Source organism: Bubalus bubalis, chromosome 4, assembly GCF_019923935.1.
Source record: "Bubalus bubalis isolate 160015118507 breed Murrah chromosome 4, NDDB_SH_1, whole genome shotgun sequence".
Classification (NCBI taxonomy): domain Eukaryota; kingdom Metazoa; phylum Chordata; class Mammalia; order Artiodactyla; family Bovidae; genus Bubalus; species Bubalus bubalis.
This window is the reverse complement of record NC_059160.1, coordinates 64,261,508-64,281,864: the sequence shown is the minus strand read 5'-3', so window position 1 is coordinate 64,281,864 and position 20,357 is coordinate 64,261,508. Positions and strand designations below refer to the sequence as shown.

The 20,357-nt window shown below is 43.0% G+C and overlaps 1 protein-coding gene and 1 long non-coding RNA gene across 24 annotated transcripts in view; one reads left to right on the top strand and one right to left on the bottom strand.

Moving 5' to 3' along the window:
* The window catches only part of R3HDM2 (R3H domain containing 2), a 162,947-nt gene that overhangs the window by 128,477 nt on the left and 14,113 nt on the right, over positions 1 to 20,357 (top strand). For 8 of the 23 annotated variants that reach the window (XM_044941526.2, XM_044941524.2, XM_044941525.2 and 5 more), the window contains 9 exons: positions 424 to 564; positions 981 to 1,089; positions 3,824 to 3,919; positions 6,795 to 6,826; positions 6,925 to 6,978; positions 11,534 to 11,766; positions 13,903 to 14,069; positions 17,809 to 17,841; positions 18,642 to 18,743. In XM_044941526.2, coding sequence (XP_044797461.1) covers positions 424 to 564; positions 981 to 1,089; positions 3,824 to 3,919; positions 6,795 to 6,826; positions 6,925 to 6,978; positions 11,534 to 11,766; positions 13,903 to 14,069; positions 17,809 to 17,841; positions 18,642 to 18,743 — 967 coding nt within the window. The remainder of the gene's footprint in view (positions 1 to 423; positions 565 to 980; positions 1,090 to 3,823; positions 3,920 to 6,794; positions 6,827 to 6,924; positions 6,979 to 11,533; positions 11,767 to 13,902; positions 14,070 to 17,808; positions 17,842 to 18,641; positions 18,744 to 20,357) is intronic. The other 15 variants (XM_044941527.2, XM_025283804.3, XM_044941532.2 and 12 more) reach the window with 12 other exon arrangements.
* The window catches only part of LOC112584553, a 30,795-nt gene continuing 26,233 nt past the window's right edge, over positions 15,796 to 20,357 (bottom strand). Inside the window, exons 5-6 of the long non-coding RNA XR_003108831.2 lie at positions 19,024 to 19,134; positions 15,796 to 15,962 (exon numbers count right to left, since the gene is read on the bottom strand). This is a non-coding gene — a long non-coding RNA (uncharacterized LOC112584553). The remainder of the gene's footprint in view (positions 15,963 to 19,023; positions 19,135 to 20,357) is intronic.

Below are 20,357 nucleotides of genomic sequence, written 5' to 3'. Positions count from 1 at the left end.
AGGAGTTGGGAAGACATAATCACAATGAATCAAAATGTATATGTGTGGAAACTAAATCAAGTTTTTAAATTATCACTTAGACTTGAGTTGAAAAATATTTATATCTTTTCAAAAGCTAGCCCTTTGTCCTATATTTCACTATTCTTAAGTTTCTCCCTTTTTCTTTGTAGAATATCATCCAGGTGGGTGAGACCTAGGGCTTTTTGTCTAAGGAGCAGTCTTAATGAAGATAGTGGGTCAAAGGGATCTACACAGTACTGTAGATAAAGCTAAGAGAACTTGTTTGGTTACCATTGAGTAAATATCTATCTTCCTTATGATAATGTCTCGTAGGAATTTCTCCACTTTCAACACTTGTAAGAAAAATTACAATGGGCTATTATTTGTTCTTATTTCACTTTTCCCCCCTGGGTTTCCCTGCAGCAACCAGTTCAAGAAGTTCCCTCAGATGACCTCATATCACCGGATGCTATTACACCGGGTAGCTGCCTATTTTGGGATGGACCACAATGTAGATCAAACTGGAAAAGCTGTCATCATCAACAAAACCAGTAACACAAGAATGTAAGGGAGGAAACCACAGATTGGGAAGACTTCCCTAGGATAGCTCTGGGGTGGGAGAGGAAGATGCAGGATTTCTCTTTCTGGAGAGGGAGCAGTGGAGGGAGTGGGTAGGTTATATTATCAAGTTCTACTCTTTTTGAAGCCTTGGAGATGTATTCTAGAGGCATTGGCATTTTGTGAAGACTGGCCCCTGGCTCTCTTCACCTTTAGTGATAGGATAGGAGTAACTGTGGAAGAAGGTAAGTTATAGATGTATAAAGAACAGTCCTTGAGGATTTCGTTAAAACTTTCACAATGCCTGACTCCAGAAATTTCCTGGGTGGGAGTTGTGGAATTTAAGAGAACTGTATAGAAGGTCTGCTTCCTAACAGAAGAGTCTTTCTTCCCTTCCTTCCACATTTCTCTCCCAATCCCAGCCCTGAACAGAGATTCTCAGAACATATAAAGGATGAGAAGAATACAGAATTTCAACAGAGATTCATTCTTAAGAGAGATGATGCCAGTATGGACCGAGATGATAACCAGGTGAAGACTGGAAAGGGTTGGGTCTATACAGAGAGATTGCAGTAAGAGAAACTGGGAGGGGAGAAGAGTTTTTGTGGGATGGAGAAAACTCAAAATATCTTAGTATGGAAGGAAACTCTTGAGCTACACTGAGTTGGCTTTAGCTTAATGTTGAGGATTAAGTACACTTGTTGAGCTAAATGCCACCCTCTTAGCCCCAGAGTGACATGGTGCTGAGGTTTGCTGGGTTTTCTCATTTGGCCTGGAACTCCCTGGTTCTGCCACTGACTTCTAACTCCACTTCATTTTGGGACAAAGCAAGATCCCTCCCTGCTTCAACCTTGATTCAACTGATAGCTCCATTCTTTTTTTCTTTAATAGTTAGGAATTTCTTTGGGAACTACCCAAAGCTACTTTTATCCCACTTGCACTCTTCCTGTCTCAGAGCTAGCCTTGAACTGGGAAAATTGTTATCTGATTTACCCACTTGTAAAGGTGTTTCTGATCCCTTTCTGCAAACCCATTATTCTTTTCCCAACTCCTTCCAGCAAGGTGAGTGAGTCAGTTTGGCTTTTGACGCTTGAAACCTCAGGCAGTATCCCCATTTTGATCCACTCCTGTGGGAATGAGAAGTAAAAAGTCTGCCCCATCCCTTCATTTATGGGCCTGGCTTTTGCCCTGACTTCTAGCGCATCCTTCAGATAGTGATTATTTGGAGTTAGTTTCCTAGCCTCATACAGGGTTAAGATCCAGCCTGCTTCTGCTTGGCCTCCAAAGGAGGTTAGGTAGAGAACCAGGATTACAGTTTAAATAATATGGTGGGGTAAAGCCAATAACATTAGTCTTGCTAATTCATGATAACTCTAATAATATCTTACCTCTAGAGTCAAAATTAGTTTCCTCTCAATATTGTCTGGTCCTGAGACCAGGACTTTTCCTGCTTGCTACTTGAGTATTTGAGGGAGTCCTTTTGAGAAAAGTGCCATTATCTATTGTGGACAAACATGCTGGGTCTGATTGAAAACAATGAAACATACAAAAGACAAATAAAATTTAAAAAACGAGAAAGAGCCTTTCCATCCTGATGCCCTTCTCTCCATTTTCCCAAAACCCCTTTTCTGTGGATCAGGAATTATTCAGGCCTAGAGGCACATTGGGGTGGGATGGAATCTCTCCCTACTGTGAACTTTTCATCTCTCGGCTTCAGGCTTGATCCATAATAGGGTAGGCTCTATGCACTTTCTGTCTGTGATATTAATAATAAACACAGTAATTGCTATTTCATAGAGTGTTTTCCCTCTGCTAGCCTCTGTTCTAAATACATTATATTCATTATCTCATTTAATCCTCTCCACAACCCAGTCTAGACGGGGATTATTAGCCCCGTTTTAAATATAAGTAAACTGAGCTAGGAAATGTTAAGTTAGTTGCCAGTGACATTACTTGGAGGTGGCAGAGCTGAGATTCTGCCTGACCTCAAAGCCCATTATGCTCTATCTGTTCTGCCGCTGGTTAACCAGTGCTAGGGGCTAAGGACAATATAGCACTTGAGGTCCTATATCTTCTTGGCATGGGATTGGTAAAAAGGACATTTAGTAGAATTTAGGTTCTTTAGGCTAGTGAGAACTACTAGTCAAAAGTTGATACTCCTGAAATTATGCTTACTTCTGGCAATTGGTGAAGATCAGCCTAGACCAGTGGTCTCCTTGGTTGTTTCATCTGAAACTTTAAAAGCCTCTGGATTGAAGGTCAGAATCTTTTATAACCTGATGACATGCATTTGATGACTTACCTCCCTCAGAACACTTTGCCTTCAAGAGCAGTATGGAAAAAGGACATTCTGTAACATCCTACCCAGGACAGTGCTCACAACTCCCAGGCTAAGAGGGGAAAAGATGGTGGTGGAGAGTGGGGGGTAGGCTTGCAGAGGTGGCGGTCTGCCCAGCCATCCCCTCTGGTCTCCTGACTATGTTTTTCTGAGAATGCAGGGCTCTCTGTCCTCTGTTCTGTCACTGAGCTCGCTTTCCTCGCGGCACTCGTTTGTCTGCCCTTCCCTGTCCGTCCTTCTTTCTGTTCTCCTTTTCCTTCTATTTTCTTCTTCGTGTTGCTGTGTTCTCTTTCTACTGTATATTTCTGTAAGCTCTCACCCTTTCCCTCCCTCCAGTAGCTGTAGTTAAGGTGAGAAAAAATACTTAAGCTCTGAGTTTAGCTTCGCCCTTGGGATTTCACTTGCAAGGCCCTCTTTGCTGAGCTCTGTGTGACTTGGATCTACAGGCCATGGCATCAGTGACTAAAGAAGGGATAAGATCAGGTGCTAGTTCTGTAAAAACTCTTCTAAATTTAGCTCTGGTAAATACCTGTCTCTTCTCCTTTTCTAGCTTCCTCCTATCCCTTGCTTTCCCTCCAAAGCAATGCTGTTTATTCCATGGGCGATTCTCTTCATCCTTACTGACTGGAGAGTACCCTGCTACATAAGGAAGCAACCTAATCCTTATCAAAAGTTACTGTTCTTGATACTCTGGTTGGGGGGGTGGGGAGCTGGTGAGGCCCCAACCATCCAGAAAACCTGATCTCCCAAACTGCATGGTCAGATGTACCCAGTGAAACCTGTCCAACACTGGAAATTTTATTTCTTTTTTTTTTCCATTTTTTTGATGGCAACTATAAACTCTCCCGGTTTCTCTTCCTTGCTGGTGTGCAGTGAGCTTGCAGTACGAGGAGAACTTAACTAGCTTAATTCTGCTCATCGATCTAGATCAGAGTTCCATTGCAGGATGGAAGGAGGAGCAAGTCAATAGAAGAGAGAGAGGAGGAATATCAAAGGGTCCGAGAGAGAATATTTGCCCGAGAGGTAAGTGTAGCTTCTGAGAGTTGTCAGCCCCTAGCTTTTAGCTCTTAATCTTTGGAACTGTGAATGGAATGAACCCTCCATATATGTTTTGTTGTTTTTTTCTGATTTTGTTTTTAACCAACATCAGCCAGCCCCATATTTGATCTCTAAAATTAAATGTAGCTTATTAGGAAGCTGCAGATTTTTATTCATATTATCGTTAATGCATATGGCCTATAAAGAGAACAAATGGAGTGGCTGAATTTGGTAGATTTGATTAGACTGAAAATAGAAATGGTTTTGGCAGGGCTTACGGAAGGGCCCTGGATCTTGCCTGTCAAACCCTCCTCCCGCTTACCCTCTTTCATTTCCACTATCTATTTTAGGCGTCTTTGCTTCTAAGTGGAAGACTTAGTGTCCACACAGCCTATATACATTCATCTTGTTTGGTCTGGCTCATTTTTAGGCTATGTTGGTGATTATCAGAGCACAGATGTGGCATCCATTCTCTGAGCTCCACATTCCACACGCACAGAGGGTACACTCACTATTCCGTACAGTCTTGACCTGAATAGGAAGTCTCTTTCTTCCTATATTTCTTACCTTGTTTCTTAGAATAGGCCTGCTCCATGGACCAAAAGGCAACATGAATTGTTATGGGCAACTTTATTCTTAAGAACTGTTGGCCATATCAGATATACTTGGTATCCCTGTGTCTGGTGGCCTTTGCCTACCAGACTGAACAGAAGTATAGGAGGAATTCAGGATAGGCAAGAGAGAAACAAATCTCCAGAAAATACATGATCCAGATAGTAGCACCATCTTACAGTCAAATTAGCAAACGAAGAAGAGCCAGCCTCCCTTTGTCATCAGAAGATGGCCAATTCTAATGAATACTTAGATGCACACTGCTCCCCTCCCACTTCCTCACTCTCCCTCATCAAGACAAAAAAAAATAATGCATCTTCTCATCATCACCTAGCTCAGAAAAATATTATCTCTAACTTATAAAAACCAAACTCCTCTGTGAACTTCTTCTATTGTTTTGGAAGACACAGTTGTTCCAAGGAGCCTCACTGTGGTCAGATACACAGCAAACCTTCTGGCCTAAAGTCTGAGGAGAAGGACTCTTCTTATGTTATGTAGCCTTCCATTCTGAGTCAGAAAAACCCATCCTCCCAGTTATCCAACTGTGGCCCAGAGAGGGTTTTTCTAACTTTATCTGAAAATCAGTTGAGTGGAATGCTAGGAGAGTGGTCATTTGTACATGACTACAGCTGGTGAGGACCCTAAATTGTGGACAGGGCAGAATGGTGGAAGTTAATAGCAAACATTCATGTAGTGCTTATTATCTTTCAGACCCTGTCCTTAACACTTTGCACACATAAATTTATTTAATCTTCACACTAGGCCTATGTGATAGGTTACATTATCTTCCTCATTTTAGAAATGAGGGACTGAGGCACGAAGAGGTTAAGTAACCTATGATTACACCACTATTTAGTGAAAGAGCCGATATTTGAATTCAGGCAGTCCTTGGCTCCAGAGTCAACGCTCTTAACCCCTTAAGTAAACCACCTCTCCATAGCTTGCTCTGCTCTGGGCTTTTTAAATTAAGAAGTTCCCGTGACATCATAGCATAGCTACCTGTGATGTGCTCCTCTGCTTCACTGACACATGGAAAATGACTGTTCCACCATGCCAGCCATTAGCAAAGCCATTCTGAAAGCACAAGTAACTTTTCATAGGATATTAGGGCTTATTATGTACAACACTGGAATATATCTCTATTACCATAACAAAGGAAGCTCTTCTCTCCTTTTTCTCTGATATTTAGTCTCTCAAGCCTCTACTAATATGTGTACTCTTTGTTAAATCCTTTTGGATTTATCATTTGCATTTTAGCACTTCCTAACTCTTGCTGTGGTAGAGGCATCAGGAATCGCAAAAGGTCTAGGCAGGGGGAAATGGCCAAAGCCTACTATATGCCAAAGATTTCCTATGTGGAGAGGAAAGAACCTGGCCAATCAAAGGCAACTGATTAAGGGTGGAGTTGTGGGTTGCCGCAGAGGGGAGGAAGAGGCAGTCCAAAAAGAAAGGGAAGTGGCAAGAAGGGTGTTTGGATGGAAATGCTGCTGCTACAGCCTTCTCTGGAGCTGAGCTGTGTTTGGGAAAGCTGCCCCACTCAGGCTCTGCTCCGCACGAAGGCCCCTGTGCTCAGCAGCTGGACACTCTCTGTACCTTTTTCTAAGGCTTGGGAGTCCACCATAATGCTCACTTGACTCAGCTCAGTGGCTTTGTCAGGAAATGATCCCCAAAAGGAATGTTTCAGGCTTTTAATTTTCTCATTTTTTCTAGGCTCTGAAAAGTACCTGCTTCCCCAATTTCTTACTCTCCTTGGGTGTCAGGTCAGAATGTCTTTCATTTTGGCCAGTGTAGAGGACAGAAATGGGATAGAGATTGAGGATGATTTCTAAAAAAAACTAAATTTTTTTCTCTTCTCTCCCTTTTCCCTTTCTTTGAATACTCTTTAGGACCAAGCACACCAGTTATTATGCTCAGCTTACCTATAGAGAGAATAAATTTAGAACTAAAAAGGAATTAATAGTTAGGTTAATACTTTCCTCTTTCTCCTTTCCATACTCCTACCTTCATTGACCTCTCTTTTTAAACACTCTGTGGGAAGGCTAAAAACTCTGAATGCGCTTTCCCATTAAAGGTGAGAAGTCAGATTGGGTGTGTGGGTGTGGGTCATCCTGTCCCTGCTCCCTCTCTCCCTGTTGGGGGGTGAGCTTGGTTTGAGGACCTTGGGTATTCATAGCATCATGGACACCCTTTTTGGTTATGCCATGCTGTTTTCTTATAAGTTATTTTCCGTTTTCTCCCCTTCACCTAGACTGGCCAGAACGGATATCTAAATGACATCAGGTTAGTACCACTTAGCATGTTCCCTGCTTCTCATTGAGCTTTGTCAGTGAGGTTAATATAATCCTGTAATGATGCTTTTCTTTGATGTTAACCAACAGACTCTCCAAAGAAGCCTTTTCTTCTAGCTCTCACAAGAGAAGGCAGATTTTTAGGTACCTCTGTGTGGTCTATATCTCTCCTTGTTTTTGTTTGTTTGTTTTTTTAATTTTATTTTGTTTCGCTGTAATCTTTTCAGCGGAGTAAGTTTGCTCCATGCATGGCTGCTTGTGGAATAAGTCAGTTTGTGGTTTTTGCAACATTGGATATTTTCCCCATTTAAAAAAAATGGGTAGTGCTCAATGACTTTACTTTTATTGTTGCTAATTTCGCTGTAAGTCCTGGATAGGTGATGAAGGGGACCAAATAAGTATGTTTAGGATAGGTACTGCTCTGTTTCAGAAGTTTGCTGAAACTGAGCATTTTTGGAGGATTTCAGCATGTATTTGAAAGTGAAAGTCGCTCAGTCATGTCTGACTCTTTGCGACCCCATGGACTATACAGTCCATGGAATTCTCCACGCCAGAATACTTGAGTGGGTAGCCTTTCCCTTCTCCAGGGGATTTTCCCAACCCAGGAATCGAACCCATGTCTCCTGCATTGCAGGTGAATTCTTTACCAGCTGAGCCACAAGGGAAGCCTATTAAGGTAAAAGAACAGGTGTCTTTTGGCTGCTTTTTCCAAATCTATGGAAAGATGTGAAGAACTTATCCCTCACCCAGCATAGGGGAATGTTTTGTATCCTTAAGAAGGAATAGTACACACACACATTTAAAAAAAAATACGAACACCTCTGTCTGTGTGGTTTTCTCTTTGGGAAATGTAACGTGTAAGATGAGCTCAGAAAGGCCTTAGAATGGACGTAGGGCATGTCCTTTATATAATTGTCCATGACTTACTCTTAATGTTGCTGAAAGCTACTGTACTAACTTCTCCTGTGCCTCATATTCTCCATTTTCCACAAAGCAGTTGTGAGCTTCTCCCTTCATCTCAGTCTCTCAATTCCATCCCAGACAATTACAAAGGCAACGTGAGAGAAGCACTTTAGGACCATATCCTGACACTGACTCATTTTAAGTATATACTTTCCATTTTATCAACAGAAAAACTATAGAGTACAGAAAACCTGACAATTTAATGCTAGGATTCAGGTCTCACTCTTTCCAAAGGGTTTATCTCTTTTCTCAATCCTAAGCTTGATGCTGCTTTTGCTTAGTCGCTTCAGTCGTGTCTAACTGTGCGACGCTATGGACTGCAGACTGCCAGCCTCCTCTATCCATGGGATTCTGTAGGCAAGAGTACTAGAGTGGGTTGTCATGCCCTCCTCCAGGGCATCTTCCCAACCTAGGGACTGAACCCAGGTCTCCTGCACTGCAGGTGGATTCTTTACCATTGAGCCACCAGGGAAGCCCCCTAAGCTTGATATGTGCTCACTAACACACATTAGTTACAACTGTCATCCCCAGTACTTTTACTAAAGTCCTTTACTAAAGTACTTTTACTAGTCCCTTCTCTATCACCCTTTCTAGAGCTAATTAAACCATGTGGAAATTGGGATAGCAAGATTTCAACTCTTCTTGGGAAGGAGAGTTATCTCCCATTCCACATCTCTGAACTCTTTCTCCTAGACCAGCCTGCCCTGAGATCCATCTGAAAGCCCAGGCAAAAGGGCTCTGTGTCGTCAGTGGTAGTCAAGATAGAGTCCCCCTTAAAAAAAATCTTACTCCGCAACCATTCCAGAATACCTTTAATAAACAGAACTTTTAAATTAAAAGTGTGTGTGACAATGTGCAGCACTTTATAGTTGCCACAGTATACTGTATCTCATTGAATTCTCTGAATATCCTGATTTGGTGAGCTGGTTTACATGTAAAAGAACAAAAGCAAGAGAGATTAAGTAGCTAGCCAAGTTTACATGACTGTAAGTGGCAAAACTGGGACTGACTCTGTCCAGTGTTCTTTTCACCACACTACACAAGCTGTCTGTAAATATCACGCCTAATTGATTCACTGATAAGAATGATGCCCTTATTAGTGCCGTGGAGCATCAGACTGCATCAAACTGTGCAGATAATAGCTTGAAGGAGCTAGTGAGTAGGTGCAGCCTTCTCCTGTCCAGACCTCCTTTTAAGCTAGTGCTTTCCATACTGAGTTTTGATTAAAGATCTAGGTCATCTAAAATGCAGCTCTGTGGACTCTTCAGGGGGTAGCTTCTTCCTCTATTTGGGTACTAGTCCAGAGCTCAAATGATGAGAAGCTGATTTTCTCTAACTTTTAAACCTTTCTTCCCAGGTGTGTGAAACGAATACTGATATATCAGATTCCATTATCTCCGTTAGCAATAATGTGGATAATAATAATAATAACTATGGCAACTTCTCTGTTCTTTGGAAGATTCTACTCCACTGCGCCACTGATAAATAAGCTACCTGAGGTTTACTGATGCTTATTGCCACCTCTTTCATGGGCCTCTCTACCCAAGACCAATAAACAGGACTTTTCACCAGCACTAAATTTACTTGTAAAAACTAAGTCATCTCCTGTTTGTGCTATCAAGTGTGAATGTCTCTGTCCTTCACCTCCATCTCACCAACACATACACAGTCCAGTCCAGTGCTTAGAATTAGATCTAGTAACTTTCCCTAATTGCCTTATTTTTAGTGAAGTACAAAGATGTGACTAGAGATTAGCTTTAGTTGTAGAGGAATAGAATTGATCTGTCTTCCTAGTCCAGACTCAACTTAGATTCTCCAACTCTCAGGGGTGTAGTGTACTAACCCAGGTTAGAAGATCATCAGACAGTCCACATTTGAGCACTAGGCCATTACTGTCTTGGGGGAACTGGATCAGTACATAAGTGCTGCCAGTTTGGCTCAAGTTTTCCAGGTGTTTGGTTTAAAGTCGCCTCATTTCACTGCCTATCCCTGGTAGAAAAAGAACGTAAATGGCAGAATTGCTCTAATAGAAAATATAGTGTTTGATTTAGATATAAAAGGCCATTAGGGCTTGTCTTGCAGAATTCAAGTTCTAATGTCTAATGAGCAGCCTCATTCATTGGTGCTGCTGTATTCCCACATCCCACAGACAAACACATCTTTATTGAGTCCAGTCAGTAGATTTGAGCTGTTGGCTCTTATTTCAGGTTGGTTCTGTTCCTGGAGAGTCCCTGAGTTATTCTTATGTCTTGTTTCCCATTCTACTTTGGACATCCCCAAGAGAAAGGGGGTAAAGCATTGGGGAAACATTAATATTTTCCAGTCTTCTATTCTAACAGTATAGAGAGAAGCATTGAGGTTATATGTATCAATACATCTACTTAAGATTCAGAGAATTAGCATGTCCCTAACCATCTAGGCCAATGTGTCTTAGCCCCCCATGATTGACTAAAAACTAAAATAGTGACCCTAGCAGATATTTTGTCTATTTTCCCTACAGTATCTTTGGAATAGATATTCTAATAAAAGTGTTTTCTTTAATATTACCCCCTTAAGAAAAATAACTTTCTTTATTAGAATAACTCTGAGCCTGATGTCTTTGAAGAGCTGTGGGCTTTGGGATAGAGTATTCTGTTTGCTTTGGGTGGGAAAAGGAGGGAACCCAAGCTACCATGATTGTTGCTCAATTGCTCCCCAGCATACATATCAAAATTGTTATAATTATTATCATTTGGTTTTCTTAGGTCATTAGTTATTGGAGTGGTGGGGGATCTGAAAGGAAAATTCCTGATGGTTGATTGCTTATCAATTAAGTGGCAGTAAGAGTCAACACTGAGGGTTTTCAGTCTAACCTCAGATAGCTTGAGGAGCACAGCTGTTTATAATTAAAGTGATTATAGTATTAGGCTAACCCTGATGTTTCCAGAGTAAAATAAGAGGATGAATCCCTTTTCTTAGTAGCCTTGTGCCTTACCTAGGGCAACAGTGTTATTAATATGGAGGCAACTAGGCACAGTCAGCCCCCTCCTGTTTGCCATCCTGAGTCCTAAGGTTATGTTTACCTGATTGTGCTGAGGATGTCAGCCTTTAGAGACCCTGAAATAAATTGTTCTCAGATACTAACACAAGACTTCCACAGAACAGGTTGAGTTGATTCCAGACTATCAGACTGAGTTTTCTCTTTATTAGACTCAGTGCCCCTTTAGTCACTATATTCTTCTTCCCAACCCTGAAAAGTGGCTGTAAGCAACATCTCTTCTGGCTCAGACATGTGTTGTATGGAAGACCTGATGTGAGATTTATCCATGTTGTTGGCTACTCCTGCCTTCTAGCAATAGTAACTTCTTGGAGTCCTTTTGTTTCAAGAACTCTCAGAAGGAACTGGTTCTCCTGTGCTCCCCACTATTTCCTGCATGTGTGGGATCCCTGCGGGGCCAGGGGAAGAGACCGCAGCCAATCTCAGCATCATGTACATGGTTTCCCGTCCACCTCTGGTCTGCTGTATTGAACTAGTTGCCAGCGCACTGTCTTCCAGATTTGCCTCTGTGCTCTTTGTACTGTACTGGATCTTGTTCTGTCTGCTCCCATCAAGTCTTGGTTGGCCAGCCAACTAACACGAAGTCAGTGTCCATTCTCCCCAACCCTCACCCCTTCTCTGTTACTGAAAGAATAGAAATGAACTCTCTCCTAGCCCTTCTGCTGAAGTGGTATGCTCTGACCACTGTGGTCTCTGCAGGGGGAACCGTGAGGGGCTGAGCCGCACCTCAAGCAGCCGCCAGAGCAGCACAGACAGCGAACTCAAATCCCTGGAGCCGCGGCCTTGGAGCAGCACAGACTCCGATGGCTCTGTCCGGAGCATGCGGCCCCCTGTCACCAAAGCCAGCAGCTTCAGTGGAATCTCCATCCTCACCCGGGGTGACAGCATCGGGAGCAGCAAAGGTGGCAGTGCAGGAAGGATCTCCAGGCCAGGTACCACAGCTTCTCTCCTTCCATCACTGCTTGTGTATCTTCTGCAAAACATCACTGATAGTTATTTTTAACAAAACACTTGTCCCATATTGTGTCCCAGAAACCTAACACAGCCAGATGAGGGGAAGTTTGATTTCTTGGATCCATTGTCCTTTGAGTTCCTTCTCTGATTTCCTTTCTAACCATTTTTCCTAATTGAAAAAAAAAAAACTGATTGGGATTAGATTATTACGTGATTTCTGACCAAGGCGGGACAGCCGTGTCAACCCCAGTTCAGGTTGTGTACTAAAATAAGGATGATTCTGAGGCCCCTGAGACTATAAAGAGGGTTTGTAAAGTAGAGGGAACCTTACAGTTTGTATTTTTGTAATTAATTGGTAGCAGCCAATAGGCTTGAAATGTTAAGCATCACTGCTGCAACTGCTTCTCTGGAGCCCAGTCATGGAAAATGAGCATGAGTTCCACCTGCCAGCCTGGGAGCACCCATCAGCTCTCCTGAGCTGCTGTGTTAACTTTTCTCCATCGATTTCTGCTGCACTTTTAGCAGAGGGCCATTCAGCTCTTTTTACCCAGTAAGTCGCTATTTCACCATCCTCCTGCCTCTGAAGAATTTCTTGACTTTCATCCACAAAGTTCTGTTGGTCTTGTCCTCAAAAGACATCAGTAGTGGCAAAGACTTTGCCTCTGTTTATGCTTCTCTGTTACCTCTTTTCTAATCCCACTGTCTCTGCCTTTATCCAAGCTGGTTTCCCTGCTTTACCCTCAGCTGACCGCACTGTGCGGCTTGCAGGGATCTTAGTTCCCCAACCCCAGGTTGAACCTGGACCCTCAGCAGTGAACGTGCATTGTCCTAACCACTGGACTGCCAGGTAATTTCCTATTCTCAACCCTGTTTTGAGCCAGTTTACTAATCTAAAACATAGATCTAATCACATCAGTCCTCCCTTAAAAACATTCATGGTTCTACATTTCTTGTGTAATAAAATCCAAGTTACTTAATATAGCATAACTTCCTGACTCCAGTTTGCCATCTCAGTCTTACTTTCGAACGTTCATCCTCTCCTGACCCTCCAACCATTTTCTGAGTATGGCATTAGCTTTGTCTCCTCTCAGCCTGAAAAGTCTCTGTTCATCCCTCAAACCTGTCTCTTCTGCCACTTCCTGTTTAAATCCTTCCCTCTAACCCTCCCAAGAGTTATTGTTCCTAATCTTTACTTTCATACAACTTTATTCATGTCACTGATGCATCCTTTATCCTTGAAAGTGAAAGTCGCTCTGTCGTGTCCAATTCTTTGTAACCCCATGATCTATATAGTCCATGGAATTCTCCATGGCCAGAATACTGGAGTGAGTAGCCTTTCCCTTCTCCAAGGGATCTTCAGCACCCAGGGATGGAACCCAGGTCTCCCACATTGCAGGTGGATTCTTTACCAGCCGAGCCACAAGGGAGGCCCTTTATCCTTATCAGATTGTAATCACATGGATATCTATCTCCATTGGAAGATCCTGTACTGTTCAAGGGCAAGGACTATGTTTCCTTTACCTTTGTATCCTCAGGATACAAAGGATTCATTGTACAGTGCCTCACGTAGTACATATTCCGTAAAAGTATTTTGAGTAAATGCATTCATGACTTGGACAGCCTGGAAATGAGGGGAGTAGTTGGATTATGGCTGTGTGGGGGGGTGTGTGCACAGGCATGTACTTGGAGGTTGCCTTCAGCAACTTTTATGAGATGCTGCAAGTTGAGAAGAAATGAAAAGAGAAGACAGGTCTCTTAAGAGACTAGGAATATATACCTTCCCAGGAAGCAAACATTCATTTTTCCAGCTGTCTAGTCATGATGGACAGATTCTAGGCACTCCAGGGGTTCATTTTCAAAACCTAACCTTGACAGTCAAGATGGTTATGGACACTGGGGAGTGGAAACTGGCTAAGATGAGGATTCCCATCAATAGGACATCTGAAATACATCTGTGCTCATGCATGGATCTCCTAAGACAGTGGGATATAGACAGAAGGGGAATGACGAGGAAGACAGCAAGGAAAGAGTCAGGCCCTACGACTGGGCCCTCCAGGGGTGGTATGTTCATGGCTTGTGCTTACAACTCTTGCTGGGTCTCCTCTTTGCCTTAGGTATGGTGCTAGGTGCCCCAGAAGTGTGCAACCAGGTCACCTCATCCCAGTCTGTCCGGGGCCTTCTCCCTTGTACTGCCCAACAACAGCAGCAGCAGCAGCAACTTCCTGCTCTCCCACCCACGCCTCAACAACAGCCACCCTTGAATAATCACATGATTTCACAGGTGAGTCAGCACTCAGTGTTGGAGCCCCCCCACCCCAACTCTGATTCAAGCAAGCTCTGGAAGTACAGTCATGTCTCTTGTACTGTGGGTGGCAGGAAAGATCTGTTTTTGGAGACATGCCTCTCCCTCCCCCACTTCTTGTTTGTTAGTTGTGGGAGAGAGGAGTAAGGGCAGAGGTTTGGCCAAAGGGCTCTTAGTAGAGTCAGCCTGGGAGGCTTTTTCTTTTTTTTCCCCCCAGCTTTATATTTCCTTCTCTTCGTTCTGGGAATTGTCAGCAGGATCTTTTACCCTATCCCATATTTCTGCTGTATTCTGTCTCCTTCTACATCCTGTGTAATTTCAAGGTGATTTTACTTCCTACATCCATACATGGAGCTTGAAAAGATCACAGCTCCCACCATAGTCTAGCTGAATGTGTTTATATGACTGTTGAGCCATAAACAAATATTTATATATTGGTGTTTGGGGAAAAGTAAATAATACTTATCAAGACTCATGTACCATAAGCACATGCTCAGTCACTTCAGTTGTGTCTGACTCTTTGTGACCCCAAGGACTATAACTCGCCAGGCTCCACTGTCCATGGGATTCTCCAGGCAAGAATACTGGAGTGGGTAGCCATTTCCTTCTCCAAGGGATCTTCCCCACCCAGGGATCAAACCCGCGTTTCCTGCATTGCAGGTGGATTCTTTACCCACTGAGCCATCTAGGAAGCCCAACCACAAACCCCCCCAGTGTTTTTGTTTCCCATGCCATAAAAGAGCTCTCTTTCTCCTTCTGTTGTGGGGCTGTTGGACATTGGTACCAACTAGGGTTTGAGAAAGTTTTGCTTTTGTGGAGACCATGCAAGTGATCAGCACAAGAATCAGATCCTATTTTAAACTGGAACCTCCTATGTGTTTTAGGTTTAAAGTCTCTTTAATACTCTGAGGAGAACTGTGCTGAGATCTTCACTTACTCTTTTCTTCCGTGAATAGAGCCTGCACTTTCTCCTGAAGTATTCTCTGGTAGTTAGGAAGCTAATATGTCTGTACTTTTTTTTTGCTGCAGTTTAAGTTCTCGTTTCACCTCCCAGACTCTCTTACCTCCATACTCAGTTAGTCCAGCTTGGCCTCAGAGAGATCTCTTCCATAGGTACAAGAAGAAGTCCTAAGCATTGATACCCCAAGGATTGGAAACTAGAGAGGGAACACTCCAGAATGGCTCATCACTACCCCATTCAGTATATTGGAAAATGAAACTAAAATAAAGAACAGTGAAGATCTAGGAAACTCTGTTTTGTAGCTTCACACACATGCCAGTCATTCCAAGTCCTTCATCTCAGTCCCTAATCAGTTTCTCTATAATAGGCCTGACTTTCTTTCTAATTCTACCACCCGCCGTCTTTCTACCACCTCATTAAGTCTCATTCACATCAGCTTACCTCACTCCATACTGAAGCATAGCATGTGTGTGTGCTCTCCCCATCTGTGTCTTAATTTAGACCTGTAAGTGAGTAAACTCTGAACCTCTCCCTCTGGCCATCCCCTGCTGTGTATGTGTATGTGCTTTAGTTTTTTAAGGTCCCAGTATATTTTTTTGAGTTTTCTAAAATGTGTGTATTTTGATACAGTTCTGTTTCCTTGTCTCCCTCTTAGTCTTCCATCTGTCTCATCCATCCATCCATATCTAGAAACAGACAGCAAGAGTGGGAGGGGGATAAAGAGATAAGTAAAGAGAATAACCATTTGGGACTGAAAAACTTTTAGATAGACTGTTCAGGTGACTGGCCCTAAATCCCAAACTTTTACTCAGATTCTTTCCATGCTTCTTGAGTCTTGAGGGTCAGTGGGTCAGTTGTTGGTATTGACTGATCATCTCCAGGCAGTACAGTGCTAGATTAGGTCCTGTAAACTGGGGACAGAGGAACATTGTTTGGTACAGAGATCTCAGAAATTTACTCTTGCACTTAATTGTGATCACAAACTCCAAACTAAAAAAATCTTATGTTGGTTAATTTTGGTGTCTCTGAAGCACTCATGGTAGCTGCTAATATACCAGCACCACCCCACTACATATATCTCCTTTTCTCTTTATCCCTTTCTTCCTCTTCCTATTGCCTTTTTCTTTCTTCCTTTCTCTTTACCCCTGTCTCTCAACACTGGTGGCTCTCCAAACTCAAGTTGTTAAACCCCAGAATACTTACCATTTCATTTCTCAGTGGTATGTAACAGGGAATGAAGGAAGTGACCACACGCACACACCACTGTGCTTACCCTAAAGGTTTTCCTTTTGAAGAAAAACCTTTAGCTTTGTAGCAACAAGCATTTGCCCCAGGCCTGGGGGACAGTTCCGGGTAAACTATGCTCTTTCCCTTCTTGGCAGCCCCTGCTGTTAGAGCAGGCTTCCATATCACATATCAGTAGAACGTTTGAAACCAGGGAGTGATTGTGAGGATTAAAGGACCAGTGGCTACCTTTTGGCCAATTAACTTAGAGTAGATCTTATGAAAAGGAGTCCTCTGAGCCTCTCCCTGGAGTCCAGTCAGCATCCAAGAGCAATGATCTAGCCCAGAAGTCACCAGTAGGTGGCAGTCATGTCCCCCAGGGCCAGTCTTTGGCTTCCCAGTGGTTCTTCAAAGTTCCCTAACTGGAGTTTGAGACTCTCCAAGAAGAGAACTGTGGCTGAGGATAGTGGTAGATTTCACTTAAAAATAGCACTGAGAACGCTTGCCTTTATCACTCCCTTCCTCAGTCAGGAGAGGATGAACAGAAGAGCATTGTTTCTTTTCTCTTCACTTTTTTTAAATTAATTAATTTTTTTTATTGAAGGATAATCGCTTTACAGAATTTTTTTGTCTGTCAAACCTCAACATGAATCAGCCATAGGTATACATTTATCCCCTCCCTGTTGAACCTCCATTCCTCTCTTCACTTTTTATTCAAAACTCACAAACATGAGGAAAAACAGGCAGTTATTTTACCACTTCACTGTCCCTAAGGTCTCCCATTGTCCCCCAGAGAATGTAAGGCCTGAAATATGGCAGGCCATCCCTCAAGACGAAGAAATGGATTAGGATCATAGAAAATGGGTCTAAAAGTTACCAGCACAGGTAGCTCATGCTCAGCAGGTTGGCCAGCAGTTATATTTGGAATGTCACCAATTCCAGAAAATAGGTGTGCCAGAGTTGCTGAGAGCTTATTTTCAAGGTTGTGGCAGTATCTCACTCAGGTCACACAGTCGAAAATTGAAAATCGGTAACTTTTTCCAAGATGATTTACATTGTATTCAATTCAGATATCAGGAGTATTCTCCATGTTGGGAGTCTTCTAATTTTTGGACTGTCTGCCTCTCGAGCTGTTAATCCCCTCTGAAAGGGTCTCCCAGGAGATATATGGCAGGTAGATATATATATTGATGCCTTGGTTCCCCCACAACTAACTCTTAATACTCTAAATTTGAAAGGAGGAAGGAGAATTATTCAAACAAGATATTTACATAATTGTTTGACTTCTTCCTTTACCTTTTCCCTACTGCTGGAGTGGAATGGAAAGAACATATGTCAGGCAAAACTAGGTTCCTCTCCCTGCTCTGCCACATTAGCTGTATGATCCTGGGTATGTGATTTAATTTCTCTGAGCCCTATTGTCTTAATTGCAAATACACGTTATCTCCCTATCAGATAATTGTGAGGTTGTAATGAGATAAGTGTATGTAAATGAGCAGTGTATATCAGTGTTATTTCCCCCTCTCTTCATAGGGCTCCAGAAGCTATGACTGGAGAGCTGATGAGGTGATTGAAATGACTGGAGGGGAAGAAGAGAGAAAAAAATAACTCCCTATTAGTTGGTTTAGAACACACCATGTTCCTAATAAACAAGTCCTCCTGCTTGAGGCAAGTGAAGGAACCCAAGGAACAGAAGCTAAAACTAGGCTATTTCTATTTTATTCCTAAATCCCTCCCTGTTTGCTTATGGGAGCATTTTTAATACTGCTCTCTCAGCCTGGGGGAGCACAGAAGAATCATGGAGCAGGAGGAAGTAGCACATGAACTGGCTTATTTTTCCTTCTTTGCCCTCGGGAGGGAGATGATCCTTGTGAATGAGCACTCCTTCAAGAGAGCTGTGGTGTGAAGTCAGGAGCCTGCCTGGGAGAGCCGAGCTAGACCTTGGATGACCTTTCCTACAGAAGCAGGAATCCCTTCTCAAGGCGGGTTATGCTCCCCAGGAATCCTGTGCCCAGGAAAAATGCTTAGGGAAAAAGCTGTGTTTAGAATCAGGCGGCAAACCCTGGCTCTGAGAGTCTTAAGATTGTAAACAGCAGCTACAGAGTTCTGAGTGGCTAATGGGGTTGAGTGTCTGCAGTGAGTCTGTACTGATAGGGTAGATTGCCTGTTTGTCAGAGACCAAGTCCAGGACTTGGTCTCCAGCCTGCTCAGCTGCCTTACTCTTCATGTGAAATTTCTCTTATGATTAACCTTGTTGTTCCTTCCCTTTCCTTCCCCTTCTCTGCCTCACCCACACCCCTACCCCTGCCTCTCCTTATACCTCCCTTTGCTCTTGCCTTTCCACATGTCTCACTGCTGGTCCACAGCCAGTCCCGGCTCTGCAGCCCTCTCCGCAGCCTGTTCAGTTCTCTCCAGGCTCCTGTCCCCAAGTCCTTCTGCCAGTCTCTCCGCCCCAGCAGTACAACATGGTATAAACTCCATTCCAGCTTTTTGTCTTGTTCATGTGTGGCCTGTGTCTATGGGCATGTCTGGGTCAGTCTGTGACAACCTTGCAAAGCAGTTATGCTTTTTAGAGGACCATTGTTAGGAACATATTTCTTCTTTAGGGGCTGGCACAGGCTGAACTATACTTCATTTCTAGTGACCTCCTCACAGTACTTCAGGCATCAAAGATGCCTAAATGTAAGACAGAGAACAGAGTTCCTCTGAGTTTCAGGAGTGGGGAACAAGATCAGATGTTGATCTAACCTGGGCTCCTTGTCCTCTCTGCCATGTGCCTTCTTCATCTCATCTGCTCCCAGGCCATGGTGGAGGAACGCAGTTTATTCTGTACTGTAGAGAATGATTCTCTATAATTCCCTTTAAAAATAAAAACACAGTTGCATATTTCTCTGGTACCACTGGTAAAAGCTTCAGATGTTTCCCTGTTTTACATAAAAAATATCCTCTTCTGTTGTATAGCATGCGCTGTTTAAATTGTTTGTACCCTGACAACAAATCCTTTATAAAGATCTGGTCTGTCTCATAGTTGGTGACTTCTGTCATGGTTATAGGAGCCCTGACTTTTTTCAAATTTTGTGTTAATCACACCTGTCTGCTTTTTCACTAGAATCCCTTCTTTTCTCCCACCTCTTAGCTCCGTACTGAAAAGTTCTAGAATATGAACCTCAAAATAGTAACTGCAATCCAGTGCTCTTGTCATCTGTTCCTTCCCACTAAGTTAGCAAAACAGCTAAGATAAGATCCCTGAAAATTGAGTGAAACCACAGGAAAGTACTATCTTTTGTTTCTACTAGTTTCGTTTGCAGAAGAACTTCTGCTCTGCATGTGTATGTGTATGTTGATTACTATCCATGGAGCAAAAGAGATGAAGTTAAAGTTAACAGACTAACCTGTCACCATACAAGTGAGAGATGGAACACCCTCACCCTTGCTGGTTGGAGAAGAGGGCTGAGAGAGAAGGCAATTACAGATTAGTCAGTCAGTCTCTCTCCCCAGCTCAGCTGCTCACCCTGGCCTCCTTTCAGAGGTGAGAATTGGAAGTGGTTTCTGAAGAGCAGGAGAACACTAGGCAAGTGTCAGAGAACAGAGGTGGAAATGACTTCAAGAGGGAGTAAGGAGATAAGCAGCAGGAGCTGGGATCCCACCAGTCTTTCCAATGCATAGGCAGAGCTGGGGAGCCACATGCATCTACCGATCAGCCACACAAGGTGTTATCTGGGTCCTTTATTATAAAAATGAGATTTATGACAACATATAGGCCCTTTGCATGGTTGGAGGCATGAGGAAGACAGGAAATGGAAAGACTTAAATAGTCCTGTTTTTTCTATATATAGAAGTTGTATCATTGCTCCCGTCTCCCCAGGACTAATTCTAATAAAGATCATAATCAGAGCGGCCATTGTTACCTCATATGTGGTAGGGAGACTGGCTCTGGAGTTGGGCTTCAAACAGCTTTCGATTCATAGCAATTTGAAATACCACATGACAGAGGCTTAGGGCTAAAAAGTACCTCCCAGGGCACAGAGGTAGGAATATCCCAAATTGGCGTAAGGAAGGAAGGCGGTAGAGAGGGTTACTAT